General features: G+C 39.2%; 2 protein-coding genes across 3 annotated transcripts in view; one reads left to right on the top strand and one right to left on the bottom strand.

The window, feature by feature from the left end:
• Positions 1-134, bottom strand: part of LOC128809209 (uncharacterized) — a 6,798-nt gene extending 6,664 nt beyond the window's left edge. Inside the window, exon 1 of the mRNA XM_053981035.1 lies at positions 66-134. Within this exon, the coding sequence (XP_053837010.1) occupies positions 66-134 (69 nt within the window). The remainder of the gene's footprint in view (positions 1-65) is intronic.
• The window catches only part of AZIN1 (antizyme inhibitor 1), a 24,519-nt gene extending 1,213 nt beyond the window's left edge, over positions 1-23,306 (top strand). The window contains exons 2-12 of one of the 2 annotated variants that reach the window (XM_053975549.1): positions 4,675-4,812; positions 11,674-11,871; positions 13,931-14,104; positions 14,367-14,539; positions 17,116-17,250; positions 18,765-18,846; positions 19,655-19,729; positions 20,808-20,973; positions 21,496-21,614; positions 21,791-22,005; positions 22,633-23,306. In XM_053975549.1, the coding sequence (XP_053831524.1) occupies positions 11,770-11,871; positions 13,931-14,104; positions 14,367-14,539; positions 17,116-17,250; positions 18,765-18,846; positions 19,655-19,729; positions 20,808-20,973; positions 21,496-21,614; positions 21,791-22,005; positions 22,633-22,744 (1,353 nt within the window). In that variant the 5' untranslated portion in view covers positions 4,675-4,812; positions 11,674-11,769 and the 3' untranslated portion in view covers positions 22,745-23,306. Of the gene's footprint in view, positions 1-4,674; positions 4,813-11,673; positions 11,872-12,770; positions 12,942-13,930; positions 14,105-14,366; positions 14,540-17,115; positions 17,251-18,764; positions 18,847-19,654; positions 19,730-20,807; positions 20,974-21,495; positions 21,615-21,790; positions 22,006-22,632 lie in introns of those variants that run through there. The other variant, XM_053975559.1, reaches the window with a different exon arrangement.

Genomic DNA, 23,306 nt, shown 5'->3' with positions numbered 1-23,306 from the left:
CGTAAGCTCCCCCGAGCCCCCGGGGCCAGCCGTGTGTGACAGGTTTCAGCGCTGGGCAGCCTGACGGGGGCAGAGGCAGGAGAAGGGCTGGTGGCATGGCCGCGGCGTCTCCTCGCCTGCTTCTCAGGGGCCATGTTGTGCTTCTGTGAGCGTGATTATCCATCCGGGCTCCCGCTGCCATGCTCCACTTTTCCCCCCTCACCTGCGCTGCGCTTGCACGAGGCCTCCTCACCTGTCCCCCTCGGCATGGTCAGCAAGGGCCACGCCGAGGAGCAGGGTGGCAGCGCCGGCTGTCAGAACTGCAACGCGCGAGTCGTAAGGGCATTGCACAAGTGACGCTTTCCGGGACTGCCTTCACGCAGAAGGGCCGTGGGGTCACCCGGCATGTGGAAAGGGAGCCCTTCCTTCCCGTTAGCAGTCCCCTCCTCCCTTTGCCCGAGGAGTAGCTCTCTGGTCGTCTCACAGGTGCACCCTTTACCCTTCCCCTTGGTCAGACCCTTAGTGTAGCAGTAGTAGGTTTGGTGCCCCTCGTCCTTTTGAAGGTCTCTTGGTTGAGCTCAACCTTCTTGGCTTGGCTGCCTCTGCCAACATATTGTGGTCCATTTGGCCACTGGTGTACTAGTGGCTTTTGGAAAGTATGGGGAAGAGATTCTGGTTCCTGCTCAGCTGCCAGCTGAATTTGTGTGTGTAAAGTGTGTGTACCCAAATATTGGCGTATCTGGAGTGTGTGTGTTGGCTGCAGTGCCATTACCTGTTTGGTAGGAGGTCAGCAGAGTTGTAGTGGTGACAAATTAGTAGAGGTGTTCCTGATGGTAGGGGAACTGAAGGCGAACGGTGAGCGAGCGGGCTCATGTGTGCACAAGTGGGACGATGCAAGTGCAGGATCATAGTGTGGCTGAAGAGGATGCTGTTATGGCTGAGTACTGGGCAGCACTGCAGATCTTTTCCGGTCATCAGTCTGAGCCCGTGAAGATGCCTGTGTGTGCTGGGGGTTACCTGGTTGTGGTGAAGAGGGAAGAAAGTGAGCTTAAACCTTTTGAGCCTTTCTGAAGTGCATCTCCTGCAGTACAAAATCCTGCACAGCTGTCTTGTGTAGGCAGGAGAAGCACTGCATTTCAGACCTCTGCAGCAGTCTCCGGTGACTAACCAGGATACAATTGTGTTGTCCCAGTTGGTTATAGCCACCCTGAATGAAAACACGGTATGAAGGCCAATAAAACAGCGTAGAAATGCCTACCATCTAGTCAGAGGCGTGATTGAGTCTCTTGTGTGTGAGAGGGTTGGGGGGTAGTTCTGCCCTACTTCTGCCCTCCCCGGCTGCCGGATTTTTGTCTCTGAAGATGCTGCACTTGCCCATTATTCTTCCTTGGAATAAACGTGGGAAGCAGTGGTGCTGGGGGGGAGGTGGGGGTTGTGAATAATGGTGATGGTAGGAGGGGTTTGTTCCAGTCTGGACTGGTCCAGTCTAGTTCTTTCCTTCCTGTCACCGTGTGAACAATGCTGCTGCTGCTGTGGCTGATGCCTGTGACAAGGCAGCCCCTTCCCCGTGTGCCTTTGGCTGTGGTGAGCTCCCTTCTCTGCCTCCTGTAGGCCAAGACCCCCGGCAGGCCAGCCGGCCTGCTCTCCCCCATCCCTCCTGCTGGGCATTGAGCTCCAGGGAAAGGCTGTTAAACCCCAGAAAAAGGAGGGTCTTTGGGAGGGGGAGGGTGTTGTTTGGTGGTGAGCAGCTGTGGGAATGTTTCTCCTGTGGGCACAGTTTTACTGGAGGCAAGAGGAAGGATTACTGCCTTTCAGCACTGCAGCCGGCCCCTGGACCTGCAGCTCGTGCCTCTCACTACTCCCTGGAAGGCTGCTGCAGGTGTGTGTTTGCAGCAGTGCTGCTGGAAATTATTCCAGCTCTCCAATTTCAAGGGGAGACAGAGTACTCTGGAAGAGAATTAAGACTGTCCCTTCCTAAAAGCGAGGCTTAATCATGTAGTGTGCTAATATAGGTGTAATGATAAATATCAGTTCTAGATGCTGTTGATGTGGCACAGGAGCAAGAGTGTGGTTCATGGGAGAACTCCTCAGGGACCTGTGCTTCCTTCAGGACCTGCTCCCCCTCCGGGATCCCTGTGCCACAGTGTCCTCTCTCTGCTCTGGAAGATGCTTACTGTAACTCAAAAATACCTAGGCTTTTCTGTGAACCAGAGTAACATTGGTGCCTTTGAGTCTGTCACTCAGTGTAAATGTGCAAGGTCATTTTAATTCTAGATTTTTACGGTTTGGTTAATGGATATATTTTAGCTCAAGCCACTAGTGAGCCTCTTCTCAGAAACAAATGTAGTGGATTTTTTTTTTTTCCTTTAAGAAAATGGGTTGATCCCTGGTTTTGTAGGCCTGTTGGCATCACACATGGGGAGGTGAGGGGGGCCAGTGAACTGGAAAAAGCCCAGCCCTGCTGGGCACTTATAGGGCTTGCTGCAGGGATGCAGGTGTTCTGACAAAACTATGTGCTGTGGACAGCTGGGGGGTGATTGGAGTCCTCAGGTGAGTTGTGACTCTTGTTTGAGCTGTAGTCAAGCTTCAGGAACCTGCTAGTAGAGTATACCAATAGATGATAAACACATGCATGTAGGTGTCACTTGAATATTAAAAAGCAGAGCTACCTTGCTGACTATTTCCACAAGTCAAAGCTCGCTGCTTAGCAAAGAATACTTTTATACCTACTTTAAAACCCTTAAACAAGGAATGCTTCATTGTGGTTCATAACATGTGCTATTTTTGTAAAACTGGGTTTGTCCATATGGGTTATGGACATCTAATACACTTCTACTGCAGCCCAGCTCTGCCACTCGACAGCAAAATCCCTTTCTGCTGGTTGAAGTAGACTAAAATGCCTGTGATTGGAAAGGCTCAAATTGTTCCATTTTCCTATGAATGTTCAGAAGTAGCAAAGCTGCACAAAAAGAGTAGTCAGACTATTTTGTATGTTTGTGTATATCCTTTACATAAATAATTCTCATTTAAAATAAGTTCTGAAAGACAGAACTCGGCACAGCTCAAAGTTTTCTGTTGCTACAGAAAATTGTTGGGTTTCATTCCTGCTCCACAGGAATTTTCACTGTAAACTTTTCTCCCTGGAACTTGGGAGAATATTTATTGGCATAATATTGCAGGTGATATTTGGCTGAAGCATTGCATTTTAAGTTTTGCATTGAAGGTAAGGTGCTCTACCTAGAAGCACTTGTGTTTAATGACTTGTTTGGCTAGGAAGGTAAACTTAATTCCTATCACTGGAAAATTTGTATGAATTCTTGAGTATCATCAGAACAGCAGTAGGAAGTAGGGTAACTACCAGTTAATTTTAAATGTTGGCAACACCTTCCTTTTGTAAAACTGTTTTGTGCAAAACTAAATGTTACTGACTTGGTTTAGTGAAAGAAGAGGATAAGGTTAAATATACATATGCACTAATTCTAGCTGTCAAAATTCTGTAATATCTCAATTTTGAAGCATTGAGGTTGTTTTTAATGTTGCATGCTAGTAAATGCTAATTTATGTGGTAAAGCTGCAGGAATTGCTCTGTGGGAGTTGCTGTGAAACAGTTACCCTCAAGTTGCATTACCTCTGTGTGTTATGCAGTACTTTATGGCGTGTACTAGTTTAGTTTTCCAATAGCAAGAATAAGTGGAAAAGTACATTTCAGGAGTTTAGCTAACACGGCTGTGAAGATGATCTTTTGTGTTGGGTGATTCCCAGAAGTCAGGCTTTTGTAGTCAACCCATGTAGTATTACTTCTCTAATGAAAGTATCAAAAGTTTATTTTCACAATAGGTTGGTATGTTCTATGTTCCATGCCATATATTGCAGCAAATTTGTAGAAACTTTGTATTTTGGGTTTACATGTGACCAATTTGGTAGTGTATTTAATCCCATGAAAATTATTGTTGCTTTTAGGAGGAATAACAGGCCTAATAAATGTTTCCTTGACTGCTTTTATGCTCATTGTTCTGGTTTGTGTAATTGCTGTACCTTGAGTAAGCTAGCCTTGTACTTTAAAATGCTGCTTTGGTGATGTGTGTAATAGCCTTTAAGGGCCAGCTGAAATGTTTCCTCATTCCTGAAGGCAAGCATAAGTTTTTGTTTTTACTGTCTTGCTTATTTCTGGATTTGTCTGTGTGGTGTTCAGTTTCACTATATAAAGCACTCTTTTTCACCCACGTAGCTTTTTCACCCACATGCCGTGTTCATTCACAGCAGAGGGAGAAGGAACGTGGCAAGGGAATTCTAAAATAGAAAGGAAGTGGGGAGGGGAAGAATGCAGTGGTTACAGGGTTAAAAACACTTCTGGGAGAGTAATCCAGTATTAAGGCATACTACCCTACAGCAGGATCATGTAGAGCTCTTTGCCATTAGTTTTGAAAATCTTCTCGTTCAGACTGTAAAAGATAAGTAAAACAAGCAGTTTCATGTGTTTTAGCAGTTCTTTGTACATCTGACTTGTTCTGGCTCAGAGTTTATATTAACTCTTGAAAACTGTGTGTTTGATGTGATTATAAACTTTCATTGGTGGGGTGTTGCAAGCCTCCTTAAAAGCACTGCTGAAAAGGCATTTGTTACATGATTTATGGTAAAGCTTTTATTCTGTTCTGGCTATGAAATTTATTTTTGTGTGCATTTTTCTCCCTACAGGGCAAAATCTCTGATCAAGTTTACAACTATCCAGAAGGCTTAGGAGAAGTGCTTTATAGAGAGCAGTTCGACTTCAACGCTGAGCCACCTTGGGAACCTAGCTGATGATAGTAGGGTTCCATCTCCTAACTTGTCCATGTAAGTCTCTCTTCATCTGTATGCAGGAGGATAAGCCCTTGCAAAAATACAGCTTTATTTTTGATAAGCAGAGTAACTGTCTGGATGCAGATTAACAAAATTATGTAGGACTTTCATTCAGGATGGCAGGGGGGACTAAACTAAACATTTTACTCACCTAACACCTTTCTCAGTACAATTATCTGATTAAATCCTGCAGTAAACTTGGTAAATAAAGCTACTTTTCTGAATTAGAGGTGTTGGCTGCAGAAATCCTGAAATAAAAATGCTGTAGCTTCAGTCTCTGTGATAATTCTGAAGTCAGGAATTGGACTGCATGACTGTTAACATCAACTCATGACTTGCTGAGTACTCTATAGTTTTAGAGTAGTTTATACTGAAATAGTTAAGATTTGCTATTGTAAACAGTAACTAAGGCTGATCATGGAGGGTGTGCCTTCCCAAATGCTTGTCTCCATTATTTGTTAATTACTATCCATTTCCACAAATAGTTGTAGTGGGGTTACAGTAGAATGTGGAATTTAATGTTGGATGGAAAATGTGTACCAATTATAAATCCCTTTATATTTTGAAGTAGCAAATAGGTGTTAAAGGAAAACAAGACCATGATAATGGAAAACAAATGAATGCACTTAGCTGATCTTAAGGAGCACAGAAAACTCTGAAATATATGTGGTTATCACGTTCTGTTAACTTAAAATAGTTTTATGTGGTTTTTAACAATAGTCTTAACTCAGACATTACAAATGCATTTAAGCTGACTTTATACAGTATTTGTACAGCATTACCTTTTTCCTGTCTAGCTGAAGGCGTTTTTGTTTGGCTTAGTACCTATAAATTATGGAACACTTTTTAATGTAGAACTTGCAACTGGTTAAATACATCTTACTGAGCCAGGTACTTTTTAAAGACCACAAAGATTCCAAATGCCAGTTGTGTTATTATGCATCCTAATAAGGTGCTTCATGTAGATAAACTCGTTCTTTGAAAATACCGCAATTGCTGAGGCACAGGATGAGCTTGGTTTATCCTGACTTCTGGCTATATCTCCAGAGGTTATGTTCTTTTTGTTTTGTTTGAAACTTACTGAATTAACTGCATATATCTGGTTCTTTGTAGTTGAATACTCTAGTCAAATGAATTCAGTTAGCACTGAGAATTTTCTGAATATCACAGTTATGTTTAAGGTGTGGTTTTTATAAGCAAAATAGCTGAGAAAATTGCTTCTCCTGTTCAGTTTAAGTTTTGGTTTGCTCTTGTATGTGGCTAGAAGTCTTGCATGACATTTTGCACTTGAACAGGAATAAAGTAAAGTAGTAAAAAGCTAGGAAAGGCAAAAGAATTGTTAGAAAGAAGTGAATAAAGTATACAATCTTAAGGTACTGTACATGCATCTTAATTTCTAAAACTGTTCTGAAGATAATTTTGGCTGTGACAGAAGTTCTTACTCTTGAGATGCAGGCTGTTATGATACCTTCTTTAAGATATTCCTTCTCAAACTGGTAGATCCTGTGCTGTGACAGATATGATGCAAAGTACGTTGCCCTAGAATGGAAATGCCACTGGATTTGCTTTATTTGCAGGTGAATGTTCAGATAATGTATATTTATTTTGAGATTGGATCTATTACACATTCAGCAATAATGTACTGTACACAAGTAGAGGTAATTCAGTATTGAATCTAGTGGTGATGTAGGTAGCAGTGGTGTTTGCCAGGAAATCTGTACCTGTTTTGGTGTGCAGAAGCACAAGTCATTGCCTCAAATGCAGCTAAGACTCAAGTTAGAGACTTAATTGGTACTTTGAGTCTTGTTCAACTTGCAAAGTAATTTAATGGGAAAAAGGTCAAGTGGGCTCTTAAATATAACTGTAGTGTTATGTTAATGTTCCAGTGGAACTAAAAAAAAAATCTTCTGTCTGAAGGTGTACTTACTTCCATTAAACTAGCTTCCTTTTTATGATTTTCTCCATCTCACTTTTTCCTTGTGTTACACTGGCAGGGGAAGACTTGGGGTTTAGTTCTGTCTGCTTTTCAAGCTCTCACTCCCTGAGCAGTCTGGCAACTGGAAGTGGCCTGAAGTCTTTCTCCTTTAAATCTCTTTTATTTATTGTCCCACCTGGTTGGTCAGAAATTATGGGAACCAGCAATGGAAGTCTGATGTATTAACAAGTCCTATCTATGCCAAGTGGAAGCAGGAGCTACCTGGACTGGCTGACTTTGAAAGCCTTCATGACTTTGTGTGGATGGAGCTGGAGGCAGTTGGGGAACAGGAGGGCTGAGAGTTGGGAGTTGTAGGGGGTAGTGGGGAGGCCAAATACTAACACTGACTGAGCGAGTAAAGAAAAAGAATAGGGAAGTGACTGCTTGCACTGTTGTAAAAGAGAAGTGCTGGTCTGCTACCACGGAAGTATATATGCACTTAGAAAATTAACCATTCTTTTGTTAGCTTTGTGAGCTTATTGGGTCTGAATAATGTATTCAGACTTCAAGAATGCAAGAGGAGGTTTTTGTTCCTGTGCAAGATGCTGGATGGGGCATTGTTTTTTCAGTATCTATCCTGGTTGCTTGCTTCAGCAGAATTGCTCTTTCTACATTGCTCACTTAACTGTGTGGAATGCTGCTCAGAGAATAGAGTAGGCTGCAACTGACCTAAGCTTTACAGGTACCCTACTTATGGTCTTCAGTGGATTTGTGCTGAGGAGAGGTAACTTGAGTAATGCAAAAAAAGACACCTGTTTCAGCACTTCCATCAGCTGGTTAGGGGCTGCATTCAGCTAACTGAATTACAGTGATGCAAGTTGATGAAATGGTGTCTTGGATTTTTTTTTAAAAGATACTCACATTAAAAATAGGCATTCCCTGCACTGAAAGCAGAGGACTCATGTATAGTGAGTATATATATAAAATATATATACTTTTCTAGTATGCTTGTTCTGTACTGAATTGCCAGTGTCAGTGACAAAATGTTTCTTGTTTTGATTTGCTACCCCTGAAGAACCAGTGTTGCAAGGAATGAGAAGAATGTGTTTTTAGCCCTTTATGATTTTTGCATTAGCATAATTGTTATAGGTCATAAATACTTTTGTTTAATAAGATGTGGTTGAAAGGCATTATTTGGAGCCCATTTCATTTGCAGAGACTTTTTTTTGCAGAGGAAGTTTTTAGTGAAAGACCCAAACCTATAGGTGTTTGGGGTTTTTGGAAGTTCTTTTCTTAGGCCAAACAATACATAGTTTGGACAATGTAAAGAAGAAATGAAAATTGTCACATGTAAGCATCCGTAGCACACACAAGCATGTGTTTAGACTCTCTGTTCAGAGAATTTTAATTTTCTTTTATTCCCAATGTCTGCAGTAATTGCAGTGTTTAAATAGGTACACCTTTATCTTAGAGTTCTTCATCTGGGAAGTCATTGTGTTAAAGAGCCTGAGGATGTAATGTTACTTCAAAGAAAGCAATTACATGCCTATGTAGAAGTCTCATACCACTTGACAGCTTTTGTTTGACTTAAAATGTATGTCCTGGAGCATTGTGCAGACTAACATTTCAGGTGTGAAAATGGGTGGTGTTACCACACCAAGTCTGTCAAATAATGACTTGCAGCAAGTCAGCATTTCCAGCAAGGAGTGCACTCTGTACTCTAATGAATTCTGACTCATCTTACAGACATCAAAAAAAGTCCTAAACCATCCTTTAGATTTCCTTCTGCAAATTTTATCACTGATTCTCCTCCCCCTCTCAGGAGGGAACCGGTCAGGACAGAATAAAGTGATAGCAGAGTCCCAAATCCTACTGTAAGGTATTAACCCCTTAAAGAAATGTTTCTCTAGCCACTGTCTTGTAGTGATGCTGTAGCAGTGCTTCTAGGAATTTGTTTTTTCTTTGTAGAATATTATTCCTATCAAGACTGAAGAGATACAAGTTATTCAAAAAAGGGGAAATTGGACAGTAGTGAAACAAATGTTAGCACTTTTTTTCTACTAGATTAATTTTGTTAAGTGGAAAAGCTTCCATGTCTTGAATGTACTTAGAAAAAGCAATCACTGTTTAGCAGCCTGGGAGAGGTTATATCAGGTTGTTTATGGTTTGTTGCAATTTATGTAATTGAATCTCTATTAGCATATATTCCTTTTGGTCTCTGCCTCTTAACCATAAGATGCTTTTTGATGAATGAGCAGGAGGCAGGTCTTCTTTAGGAAATGATCTTTATCAAAACTAACTTACTAGATAATTGTTCGTTTTGTTGGTGGCGGCTTTGGGTGTTGGTGGTAAAGAGTCCTCCACCCATGCTTTACTTGAACCGACTCTCCCCAAAATTAAAAGGGCAGCTTTTGAAGGAAAGTATTCTTCTACATCATCTGTCCGAAAGCTAGACACCACAGTCATTAACTATGGGAAAAAAGCCTTTCTTTTAAGAGTGCTAAACAACTGGCTTAAATCCACTCCACTGTAACTCAGATGAACATCCACACTCAAAGAGGAAAAGTGTGCAGTTGGTTAGATTGTATTTCAAAAAAGGCAGCTCAAGGTACAAGCAATTAGCTATGTGTGTCTGGCAAGTCTGAAAATTGTTCAGGGCTGTGACTGGTTCCAGTGGGTGTGCTGAGACCTTCCACTATGGTAGATCTGGGGTGAAAGGGACTCTTGACTGTGCAAGCTTTAGAGTGTAGGAAGTAGCTTGTAGCATGAAAAAAAAAAAAAAACACCTCAACGAAAATTTAAAAATCTAGCTAAGTAGTACCCTTGTATATACAGTAATTCCTTAAAAAATTTTTCAGTGAGATGCTGATGCCAGCATTTCTTTCTGGGGGGAAAAAAGATAACTCAACCTTTTTGGTCCTCTGCCTCTGAAAACCATGGATATTTTATGAAGATGACTGTGGTGTTTATCTTTGTTAGACTGATTCTAAGGCAAACTTAGTTCACAAGCTTCTTTTGTTCAGTGGTGGTATTTTTTTAAGGAGTTTTAGCTATTAGTCTCATACTGAGATATGACTAACTAAAGGCTTTCCTGCTTATTATAATCTACCACCTAGTCATTGTTTTTATAACTCACTAAATCCCTACATCAATGTGATTAATTATCTTGCTCTTCTGGGATTGTTTTGGATCTTCAGGATTCCCTTAAATAATCATAGGACTCACTATATATGTGTGAGACAACTTTTTCTTACCTGGGGTACTTGTCTTTATCGTTCAGCTTCTGAACAGAAGTAAATATTCTTGCTGCCACTAAATTAGTTCACCTGGCAGTAAATTCTTCTTGTAACAAACACAGAGGGCATGTTTCAGTTGTGCAGAAAGCATATAACAAGCCTGCTGGCTCCTTTCCCATTATTTGGCATAATGACAAGCAGGAGCAACTGCTGCTTAGTTGTGGTAGTATTAAACTACAGCAAAGTAACTTTGTTCATATTGTTGACAACATTAACTAAACCTATGTTGCAAATCGTGGTGGTTTTTTTTTTTTTTTTTTTTTTTTTTTTTTTTTTTTTTTTTTTTTTTTTTTTGCTGTATGAAGGTGGTGGATGAAACGTGAGACTGAGTTAATACCATGGTCCTGTGATGATTTGAAGCCAAAATTATCTTAATTTTTATAGTCCTAATGAAGTACTTTCGGCTTTCAGCTGTAATGTTTGTGGTTTCTATAAACATTTTAATTAGAAAAACAATTCTGCTATTGTAAATCTACGTGCAGGTGGCCTTAGAAAAGAACCATCACCTTTTTTGCAACTACTGTGCAACTTCTGTTGAGAGATTTAAAAATGTCTTGGGTCTTCATTTAGAGAAGGAATCTAGTTAGCTAGCTGCTTTTGATCAATCTTGTGTTAGTCATAAAGATGACAGTTGAAACAAAAATGTGGTCAGTGGGTTGATGTAAGCTAATAAGCTGCTTTTAAACAAGACCCACAACTCTAATGGAATGTAAGCTGCAGATTGTTCTATTAATCAAGTAAAGCAAATGAAGGTATATGGTCAGCTGTTGGTAGTTTTCTGCTGTCTGCTGATTTTTACTTGTGATTAGTCAGTCTGCATTCTAAGATTATATTTAACAGTGTTTTCAGTGTTTGGACTTTGATTTAGATTGTCTTTTGGAAAACACTGTATAAACTACTAAGCTAATTTGCAGTGAAGATCTGAGGATAAGCAAAATGCAAATAAAGTTAGACTGTAACTATCACTTTATTTTAATAACAGTTCTACATGCTAAGATTATAACTTTTAAAATTACTTCTAGACTATTGGCTTCTTTTTATTAACCTCTATTTTGAGTTTTGTAGGTAATACTATGAACAGAACAACAAAATAAATGTCTAATAAATGCAATGTGTAAATGCAGTGGCTATAAATAAGCATCAAAAACCTAGAATGTTAACACAAATATCACTGCTTACATTTCATCAATAAGCTACAAGTTTTCTGTAACAAATTCAGAAGTATTCTATTCCAGTTGCACACTCAAATGCTAGCATTGCTTAAGATGCTGTATTTGAGAAGAACTGAGCTGAGACATTTGTACAAATATGCTGCACTCACAGTATTTTCATAGTTTGCATAAACTCAGTGCAGATCAGTGTACATACAGTCTGGAATTCTTCTCAAGAACAGCCTTGCATCAGTTGTTTCTGGAAATTAGTTTCAGATTTAAAGTACTCAGATTCTGTTTTATTCTTGGCTTCAGTAGAGTTGTTCTGTCCAGATCTCTTACAAACGTAGGGTGAGCAGCGTAAAACATCTTTGGTCTTTGTAGAGGGTGTGTTACTGTTTGTAGGACATCAGGTGTAGAAAGCTGATTTTTAAATAGCAGCATGGTATGCTTTGTGCCTCTTGTTCCATTGACACATGTTTTCTTTGTACAGTTTGTTGCATAATTTAAGGACCCGGATATAAGGCTTGGAAGCCCATCCCTTGTGTTTCTTGGTTTATGACTGTCGGCTTTGTGGAATACGGCTGAGATGAAAGGATTTCTTGAGGATGCAAATTATTCCATTGGTCTGTTGGATGAAGGAGCAACTCTTGCAGATGTTATTGACAACTGTATTTATGAACATACTCATGTAAGTTTGCTTCCCAGTTCTTTTTATTTAGTTCCCTAAGTCTTCAAACTAGGTCAAAGTATTTTAGAACTGATGAGCTGACAGCAGCTGAGAAACAGTCCTCACTCACCTTATAAAGTAGTTTCCCCTTCTAATTCTGCTTCTTTGCTGTTTTCTTGCTTTGAGCAGAATTCTGTTGGGAAAATTTGGGCATCAACTCTTATTTCTCTGAGTGTGACTGGCAAGAAAGTAGTCTGGCTGATGTAATTAAATACAAGTTTTCCCATCTCATTGTTTCAAGAGATTTTATTAGCAATGGGGTTTAGATCAAGCACCTGAAATTATGCAAGTGGATATATTCAGTTAGAACCTTTTTGTTGTTGTTCTTTCCCTGAAAATATGGCAGAGTTCTGACAAATGTGTATGCTGAGCCAGTTTAAAGCCATGCTTAAATTTTCTGTGGGCCATCATGGTTAATATTCATACATCTTCCTGTTACCCTTCTCCCCACTGGAAACTCTGGTACAAGCACATTGTGAAGTACTATCTTTCAAGACAAACTGGTGTAAAAGCTACTGAAGTTTAGCAGCCAACTGGAAAGAAACTGAGTAATTTCGTGTGTACAATAGTCATTTTTCGAAAAAGGCTTCACTCATTTCTTAGGAGGAGGCAGGAAGATGTACCTTTTGTTCTGCAGACAAAGTTGTAGAAATAGCAAACTTTTTTAAAAAGGTTCATTAAGCAAATCCTGTGTTCTTCATATGCCATACATGTGAGTTGCTCACTTTTCCCTTGGTTTATCAGAACTATTCATGTACAAGTGGTCAACTATAGTACAGCAAATAGCTAAATTCCATGGCCTTCTGAACTCAGGTGTAGGATTCCCAAATCCTGATTCCTAATATTCTTTTTCTGTCTAGCAAATAAATAGGTAAACTACTGGCAACATGTCATGTCTCCAACCACTGGCTGGCTCACAGAGGATAGCTGCCTCCTGCTGCTTTCATTTACTCCTTTAGCTCAAGGGGTAGAGGCCTGTGCCATGGATCTAAAGCTCCAGATCCCATTCCTGCTGGTGACCCGTACAGGGGGTCAGTATGCTTCCACCCGATGGAATTTCTATTTGTGTTTTTTAAACAGAAATAAAGACTTTGTATAAAATAAGCCACGACATTTAGAGTTTCATATCTGCAAAAGTCAAGTGCTAGAATTAACATTTGATGTACAGTCTCAATTCAGATCCATCATATATTTTGTGATGGTCTTTAATTGCTTTACAGTAGGTCATTCACCTACAGTAGTTTTACTGAGTGCACATTATGAACAAATCTGGAATGATCTGTTTGCATTTTGATCTACTACACCTGCATCATGACCTGATTGTGAGAAACACTTTGTTGTAACAGATGTGCAGAGGGAACTTAACAGTTCCAGAAAAGTCTGTGATCCAGAAAAGTTCTTAAAGTTCTTAAAGATTATGTACTTGAGTCTGTCACCTTTAACATGGAGTCTAGTTCTTAAAATTCCTTTTGAACTTCATTCTTCACAAGATGTGGAGATAAATCTCAAAATTGACTTCCTGAACTAAATTACAATCAGACAAATTTTTAGTAAAACAAGCTGTTACCTGGATGCTAAAATAATGTTAGTGCATCAGATTTTATTCCTTGTATAATAAGTTATAAATTACATTGAGACTGTGGAAGCTTTCATCCCAGTGGATTTTCTTCCTATAAATAGCTGCAGACTTCTGAAAATAAAAAGTTGAAAGAAATGTGTAACTTATTCTGTATTTTTTGATAAAATCAGCATTTGGCATTTAAGTAGAATCTTTTATTCAGGAATCTCAGAATATTGTCAATAGCATTCATAATATCTCTGAAGTGGTAGGTATTCCCTTTGGTTTTTTTAAAACTAGTTCAAATTGCTAGGTGAGCAGAAAAACATGATTCAAGGTCAAATCTAAAAGTTAAGAGTAGGTTAAAAAAAAGGTACATAATTCTTTAAGACTTTGGGTTGTTTGTCTTGACAGCAAACCTACAATTTCAGATGTTTTATTTTCCTATTCTTCCTTTTGCAGACTGGAAAAAAGGCATTTTATGTTGGTGATCTTGGAAAGCTTGTAAGGAATAACATGCAATGGCAGAGCGTGATGGCACCAATAAAGCCATTTTATCCTGTAAAATGCAATTCTACTCCAGGTGTACTCGAAATTCTGGGAACCCTTGGTGTTGGTTTTGCATGTTCCAGTAAAGTAAGTTTTTCTTGACTGTGTGCCTAATTTTCTTTCATATGTCTGCTGGTTTAAATTCATCTCTTTGGTGTTAAGTGCCATGATTATAAATAAAGTTTGAACTGTGAACTCATTTGTAACTGGCTGTTGAAAATCTGTACTTCTGCCCTAGAAGCAGTAGATAGTTTTCTCTTTAATGTGGTAGTAGATCACATCTAATAAAAATTAAAGGAAAGATGGTACAGTGCACTTTGTCAGACTCTGGTATGCTCCTGTTTTTCAGGCTGAAATGGCTTTGGTACAAGACCTGGGCATTTCTCCTGAAAACATCATATACACAAATCCTTGCAAGCAAGCCTCTCAGATCAAGTATGCAGCGAAAGCTGGGATAAACATCATGACTTGTGACAATGATATTGAGCTGAAGAAAATTTCACGTAACCATCCAAATGCCAAGTAAGTGTCAAAATTCTGGTTTTGCTTTTAATGTGGGGGAAACTTTTTGCTTGTATTCTGGGTGGTTTGAGTTGCAAGCAAAGTACATGGCTTCTTCAGTACAAGTCACTTGTATCTTCTTCTGTCTTCTTTCAAAGTAGCTTTCTTGCATCTTTTCTTACTGAGTCTTGGCTTCCTAAAACAATGGCCCTTGGTTTGGGAGAAAGTGATTTTTTTTAGGGCAATCTTCATGTAAAGGTTTCAGTGATTAAAGTTCAGAAGTCTAGGATTTCATCATCTGCAAATAATATCTTCCTCCTGCTCTGTTTTGGCTTCAGTGTTATCTTCCAGGGAGTTCTGTTTGGATACTAGGGCTCTGGCTGAAGTCAGGGCTGAGCTACCAGTGAATGACCGTGTGCATTGGATCCCACCTGGGGTTTGGGCACACTCTGCAGGTCTATTAAATACACCTGCAGGTATTTTCACACAATTAAAACAGAAATTTTTTCATCACTTTGGTATTAGCTCAGCTGCTCTCTGTAGAAAAGTGATCAAAGCTGATCATCTGGCTGTTAAATATGGCAACTTTATTGCTGGCAATGTATAATGGTCTCTTGGACTGATAGGCACTCCTGTCATTTAGCATCACATCCCTCACCTATGAATGCTTTAGCTTTGGGCCATGCCTTTAAGAAATATGGAGCCAGAGTCTAAGTGAATGTTACAGTGGTTTGCAGTGATTAAAGATACAGCTTTCCATAAGTGTCATTGGAGAAACTGAATTCCAGATATCCTTAACAAATTCCTTGGTTCTGAAGAGTCATTTTTGAAGTATTGTGTCTTCTCCCAAAACTGTGGCTTTTTTTTTTTTTTTGTTTCACTGTTTTTTTTGGGGAGGTGGTGGTATTTGAGACAGTTTTTTTTTTTTTTTTGTTCAAGACTACAAGATTTAATATTGCTGTTGCTGGTGATAACACTTCATGGAAGTCTCTGCTTTGCATGCTGGAGAGAAATTTCTGTGCAAAAATATTATGTATTATAAATAAACTTCTCTGAAACTGCTGGCTCTGGTATACTTAGTGGATTTGAAAGCCTTGGCAATGCTAAAGCTGACTGTTAAATCATTAGTGTTTTACCAGTTATTCACTGGTGGCTTTAGAGTTTTGTTAGTTTTTATGTTGATTTATTTCCATGATTCTAACAATCTCTTGGATTTCTAGAAGTCAGATTTAGTGAGTTTTGCTTGAAAAATATCTTGATTCTCTTAAAATGCTGCTATAACAATTTGTCAATAAATTTCACACTGGATGTCTTTAAGGAGGGGTCTTAATACAAGGTTACAAATCATAGCATGGATTTGAATTTTTGTATTGCATTTTAAAGAGTTTGACTTGTAATAATTTTTTGCTATAGTTAGCACATTTTTCCAAATGCTTCACAAAATACTGTCTGACTACAAATTTTTTGAACAGAATTTTCTGTGCTAGTGAGAAGCAGGAAATGAAATGCTCGTCAGTTTCTCAAGACAAAATGATATAAATTAACAAGGATTGCAGGGCAACCTGTATGAGAACTTAGGACTTTTTGCTCTTTACAAAATGCATGTTAAACACATCATGAAACATTTGGAAAGTACCTGTAGAAGTCATGGTATATGTTAGGCCAACTGTATTGGCTAGGCTGAGTTCTGTTTGTTGCCTGTCTTGTAAAGAGCTGTTTCACTCTGTTTGCAGAGTTTCTTCCACTCATTTACACTCCCCATCCTGGTTAACTGCAGTGTGCTCTGTCCAGTCTGCATGTATGTCATGACACCACCTCTGTTTAGTTTACTGCATGACTAATTAATTGATCTTGTGGGAGTGTGACTTTCTCAGCAAACAGCAGTTTGAGTTTTGGGAGGTTTGGAAGTATGTCTCTAGAGGTTAGGATGTGACCATCAAGTGTTACTTTAACATAGAAAAAGGTTTGCCAGACCTACCTAAAATGAGGCTTTGACCAGACAGAGGAAGATGTCCCACTGCATAAGAATGTAAGAAATGGTACTTGCTGCCTCTCTCCTCTTCAGTGTCCTGGAAAAAGGGGCAGGGAATGGACCGATCACCCTACCCCCTCATCCTGAGTCCATGTGCTCAGCCAGAAGGGGAGGCTATGTGATATGGCCAGGGTGTGCTTTCAGCCTGGTGTTCTCCAGATGCTGAGTTTAACTAAATCTGATATATGTCTAACTGAAGGGGAACCTCTGGGCTGGGGAGGAGTACAGAAATGGGAAAAATCATATTAGTCTTACTAATTTTATGAGGAACTACACTTTAGTAGAAGGTAACATTATTTTTTATTACAGCACTCAGCAGACTCTTGCTGCTGCAAGAGTCTTAGTTGCTGCATTTCGAAATCCCTTGTCCTTGTTGGCTCCATGTTTTAGCCCCTAATTGCTAGTTTTTTCTCTGTACAGGATTGTTATTATTAGGTTGCCTTGATTCATCCATCGATGGAGCTGGAGTACTGACAACATAATCAACACACTTCTGACAATCTTCAGGCTTCACATGTGCTGATGATGTAAACCAACTGCCCCAATCATCTTCCCCTTCTCTTAGGCTCTTACTGCACATTGCCACAGAAGACATTACTGCTGGTGAGGAGATGAATATGAAGTTTGGCACCACCCTGAAGAACTGTAGGCACCTTATGGAATGTGCTAAGGAGCTGGGAGTCCAAATAGTTGGTGTCAAGTGAGTAACTTCATTGTCCTCTGCTGGCTGAGCAGATATTTGTATGATGTACTTAAGATGTAAAATAGAAAATAATTTTTTCCCTGGTGACACTATTTTACAAGGTTTAAAAAAAATCAACAAAAACCCCAGACAAACAGTATCACATCAATTTAGAATCATGAGCTTTTGCTTGCAAGCACAAACTAGTATGAAACAAAGTAACTATTACAGACATCAAAACCATATGAAATGAAGTATCATAAATCCTTCTGTCAGCATAAAAACTAAGTTTAAAGGCCTCTCCTGTTCTCTAACTGTACTCTTGAACTTCTATGGTAACTCGATTTGTATTTTTCCAGCAATAAACATCATAAGAAAAGTGCTAGTACAGCATGGAATAGGTTGGATACTTTGAACAAGATGAACAAGGGGTCAGATTTTGAGTTAGAACCTAAAGATTAAGGTTCTATTACACTCTTTGATCATATCAAGACAAAATACTCAGATAAGTTTTTGACTTGCACGTGGCAGGAATGAATCCTAGAGTTCCAAGTTTGTATAAATAATCTGTGGTATTTTAATTGGAAGCTTGATGGATATTTTACTGTGTCTGAAAAAAATGTATGCACGAGTCTGTTCTGTCTGCCATCAGCTACAAATCAATCACATGCTCATGACTGTTTTAGGAAAGCAACCAAACAAATAAATGGGTCATCAAGACAATAAAAAAATGTTAAGCCAGATTTTGATGATTTAAACCATAAATGTTTTGATGTATATCTGTTCGAAATGGATATTAAAGCATAAACTACAAATGTCTTAATAAATTAGATACTACTGAAAAAACATTCCTCATCATATAATGTCTCAACCAACTTTTACAAAAATCACGTGGGTCTTCTGCATTATTTTTATTTAATTTTAAATTCCACACGTGGATTCATGCAAGTGAGTTTGAAAAGTGACCTTTGCCTCAAAATGGCATTCCTTAAAGGAGTAGACTTGGAGTTGAGAACACTGTGGCTCGGGTGTGTGTATGGTCTGTCTAGAACAAGTAGACCACATTCCTGTTGCGGAAGCCCGTAGGAATTCTGGCACTTGTTTTAGCACCTCAGTGCCTAAGTGCATATGGCAGTACTTGAATTTTTTGAACAAGGAACAAGAGGGGATTCAGGAGCTTGTGGTGGGCATCAGTACTTCTCTGCAGCTTTGGCACCTACTGAAGAACAACTTTTAGCCACTTTGCTAGTGAAGACTGAAAAATTCAGTAAATCTGTTGTTTCTCAAAGATGAGAATATTGTGGGACATTCTTAGTATTAAGAGGAGGGCAACTCTCAAGTACAAATTTGGTGAAATAGAAGGCAGTGGTTGTGGTCTGAGCTTCTTTGCACAGTTGCTGTGTTATCATTTAAGCTTGTTTTGAGACACTTGGAAATGAATTGCTTCTGTTGCTGTTTTATATGGTGAAACAATTTGGTTGGTCTGAAAGCTGCATAGTTCAGCGTATTTACAGTGTTTTTATTTCTTTCAGATTTCATGTTTCAGGCTCTTGCCAGGATCTGCAAACATACATTCATGCTCTATCTGATGCTCGGTGTGTGTTTGACATGGCTGTAAGTAGATCTATACACACATGCAATTGCTACAGTAGAGGATCCATTCTATTCCAATCATACTAACAAACCAACTACATTCTTTCCAAAATAAATCATTGGAGATGGAACTTTTAGTAAGGGACTAAATACTCCTTTGTGATATGTGGTAGAAGTAAAACCAACTTTGTCATAATTATGGTAATGAATGCTGTCCCACTGACAGGCAGTAGCCTTACATGCTATTTAAATTAGTTTCCCACTTTGAGTCAAAGCTTTTTGATATTCAAATCTCAGTCCTGTAAATATACAACTGATGCTTTTAGGTTACATTGAAATGGAACAATTGTATGCTAGCATCTGTTGTGGTATGAGGAGTTTGTAAACTAAACAGAGAAGACTGCAAGTCTTTTTACTCTTATTACTGCAGTGCCTTAGCTGTGGCTGGTAACATATGGGGGCAATAAAATTGAGGATCTTGCTGATCTTTGTGCAAATTTCGTTGTAGTGGTGTTGTCACAAAATTAGTGAAATCCTAAAACTGCCTTTTGTCAAAATACACCACCTGTTCAGCAAACACTGTCTGAATATAACAAAAGCCACTTGGTATTGCTGTGGGACTTGCAGAGAATTGTGTAACCAGCCTCTATTGACATCCCAGTGCTTTGCTTCTAGATTTAATGGATCTGTACTATGCCCTTACTCCTTCATTACTCAGCTAAATAGTTTTAAAAGCTTAAATACACAGAAAACAATCACAGTAAGGAGCAACAAAATATTTTTGCATTTGCCGTTGTTCATGTACTTACCTTCTGCCTACACATTTTAGGAAGAATTTGGCTTTAAGATGAACATGTTGGATATTGGTGGGGGCTTCACAGGTTCAGAACTTCAGCTGGAAGAGGTACGCAATGTGTTGGAAGTTGACACTCTTACTTTTGAAGAAGTTGAAGTGTTTAACCTTCAAACTGCAGCTTGAATTGATAGCTGAAACATAGTTAAGTTCCATGCTAGACTGTAACTCAAGATCTCACTAGTTGGGTTTGTGTTCTTGATGATGAATAGTGTAATCTGTTCTTGGAGGTGATCATGACTTCTTTTTAATCCCGTTCATCCTGGGTGAATGCTCGTTTAAGTGTGTTAGAGATTAAATTACTATCTGAAGCAGCCCTAGCAGTAATAATTCAAGGTTTTTCTTGACTGGTGTTGTCCAGCTGGTGATTCTCGCATGGTTTGGGCCAGGGTGCCTTCGCATGCTTTGAATCATAAACCCTGTTGCTACTGGATGAAAATTTCCAGTATTTTGCTTTGGAACTGAAAGCTAAAGGTCTTGATTTGGCTGGCCTCTGATTTGGCATAAATGCTATCTTTAGTATGAAGTGGCACGTAAAACAGGATACCCAGTTTACACTGTTATGTTGTCTTAAAAACAGACTCCATGAATTCAGAACAGTGAAAGTGATATATGAGGCGTTACTAACAGCAATCAGGGCTTTTCTCTCCATTCTAATGGTTCTGTTACTTGTCCAAAATATCTGTTAATCTTTAAATATCTGTCCTAAGATATGAACATTAGTATTAAATAATTCTGTTTCTAATATGATACTATTCAGAACTGATCACAAAAAGCTCCTTTGCCCATTCTTGTGGGTTCACATGTCATTTTACATTATCTGTTGTGCTGGATGGGCACTGAAGTTACTGGTGCAGTCATGAGTGTACCACAGCTTGAACTTTGGTTGTGAAAAGAGACTGTATAGTAATCAGACTCATGGTTCTCAATCTTCAGTGTTTAGCAGAATGATCCGTTTTCTTACATGTTGTTTATAAATTGTGGATCTCTGCTAAAGGCATTTCTCAGAGAATGGAGGACCAGAGTAAGCATTTGGTGTGCTGACTAGACTTGTTGCTGACTGGAGGTGTGTGTGTGATACATCCATAAGCTGAGTTCATTGGCCTTACCTCTGACTTCAATTTCCTAGGTTAATCATGTCATCAGGCCATTGCTGGATGTCTACTTTCCTAAGGAATCTGGTGTTAATGTGATTGCAGAGCCTGGATGTTACTATGTTTCATCTGCATTTACACTGGCAGTGAACGTCATTGCAAAGAAGACTGTTGAGTATGATAAACTTCTTCCTTCTGGAGGTAAGGGTAATTTGTGTTCTTTGTTATGAATCAGTACAGATAACTGCCCACTATTAGTTGGGATTGATCAGTTTGTTTATATATTTAGTGCATCCCCTAATTCTTGCACTGTAATATGCCTTCTGGATTCTGACCGTATGTTATCTGTGTGTCTCACTGTTATTTTTATGTGGCACTTCTTGTATCCTTACTAGGTTAAACCTATAGTGGGTGCATCACAGATGGTGTGTTAGAAGGTTCTGTATTAGAACATAAAAAATCATGTCACAGAGCAAGCTACTTCCCTGCTTCTCTGGATTTATATTCTTAGCAGTGGTTATTACTGAAAGCATTTTATTAAGCCTCACACTTAATAACTGAATTTATAATCTGGTCTCATACAGATTACTCTGCTTGTAATTCTCGTATTCCAGTATATATGGAACTCCTTTGTCAGGAGAAAGCAGCTGACTTGAGTTAGATTGCAAAAAGACTACTAATGACAAAACATGCATGCAAGACAACTTCTTTTTTTACTTCCAGTGGAGCAAACCAGGAATGATGATGAACCAGTATTTACATATTACATAAATGATGGTGTTTATGGTTCTTTTGCAAGTAAATTGTCTGAGAAACTGAATACTATCCCAGAGGTTCACAAGGTGAGTCCTTCTATATTCTTCAGAGGTAGTCCTTACTATCCTTCTTTATTGAACATATATTTAAAACTTCATGCATATATAATTGCATGTTATTTATTAAATTAACCTTCTGTATATTTGAAAATTTTCTTATTCAATAAACTGAAGCCTGAATTGCCTCAATCATTTCCCTATAGAAATACAAGGAAGATGAGCCTCTGTTTGCAAGCAGCCTTTGGGGTCCATCCTGTGATGAGCTTGATCAAATTGTGGAAAACTGTCTTCTTCCCGAGTTGAGCGTTGGAGATTGGCTGATCTTTGACAATATGGGTTCTGGTACCTTAGGTGAACAGTCTACCTTTAACGACTATCAGAGGCCACTGATTTACTACATGATGTCTTTCAGTGACTGGTAAGAAAACTATCCTGGTAGTGGCAAGATTGCTTTTGCTTCCTTTGGGAGTATACGCTTATAAATTACATTCCGTGCCAAATAGAGGAAAATGCTGAGTGCAAGAATGTGCCTTTTTAGTTTGTGGAAATATTTTTGTCTCTGTCTGACTGCTGAGACTGAACTGAGATCTGTGATAAAATGCCTACTTTGTTTTAGGGCTGACAAAGGAAAGCAAAATACCTGACTGATCTCACCTGTGAGTTTCAGTGGCAGTTGTAAAGTCTTGTACTGGCTTAACAAAAGCTGTTTAATATCAACCTTTGAGCTTTCCCAATACATGTAACTGCAGCTTGTGTGCAGTGTTGGCACCATCACAGGCAGGAAGGGCGGTGATGCTCTTGTGGTGATGGAGAGTGTGGTAACCCATTCCTGCCCCCAGGCAGGCAGGGCCTTTGTGCTCCCACCCCTGGAGAGTGGCAGCATTTCTGTGTGTGCCAGGCACTGGCACAGCTGCGCTGCCTTCTGCTGAGCCAGGGCCAAGCCATGCGGGGGCAATTGGCTTCAAGTGCTGTGTGGAGGCTGGGTTCTGAAGGGAAATTGAACCTGAAAACATGCTATTACATCTCTTGACCTTTTCTGCTGCAGGGATGAGATGCAAGATGCTGGAATTGCTTCAGACACATTGATGAAGAACTTCTTCTTTGTGCCTTCGTGCATTCAGCTGAGCCCGGAAGAACGCTTTTCCACTGCAGCTTAAACAGGCATTAACGCTTCATTTAGACCTGCAGTTGCAAGTCTGTAGTTTGTCTGGTCAACATTCCAATGTGGAAGAAATGGAACAATCTTGAATTCAATTCATTCTCTTCAAAACTTGAAAAAATAGTAATAGTAATGGGGACCAGGCAAAACAAGCTACAGCTACAATTCAGTGGGGTGGGTGGGAGGGTTAAATAATGGTGTCCAAATTTAAAATCAAGTTCATTCAACCCCTGAGCGTTAAATATGCAACAAAATGGATGACTTAGTGGAGATGGAAACCCATCACTTGGGTTCTTCAACAGTTTACATACAAGTACACAGTTTTTATACTAAGGATTCCTGTTAGAAAAGTCTTGTAAAGTTATTGTCTTTCGCCCAGATATATCAAATGTCAGTGGGAGACCAGTGTGACTTCATTAGATGTTGTAGTGTATTTAGAATGTGTAAATTTGTGCTTTGAACTGTAGTTTAATAAATGTAAAATTGCATCATAGTATTTGTTGTATTTGACCCATGATGTATCCCTTGTATGATTGCAATAAAACTTTGTGTAGATTTTA

Source organism: Vidua macroura, chromosome 1 (genome assembly GCF_024509145.1).
Source record: "Vidua macroura isolate BioBank_ID:100142 chromosome 1, ASM2450914v1, whole genome shotgun sequence".
NCBI lineage: Eukaryota > Metazoa > Chordata > Aves > Passeriformes > Viduidae > Vidua > Vidua macroura.
Note: the sequence above shows the minus strand (reverse complement) of the source record. Positions and strands in the feature narration are given on the sequence as shown.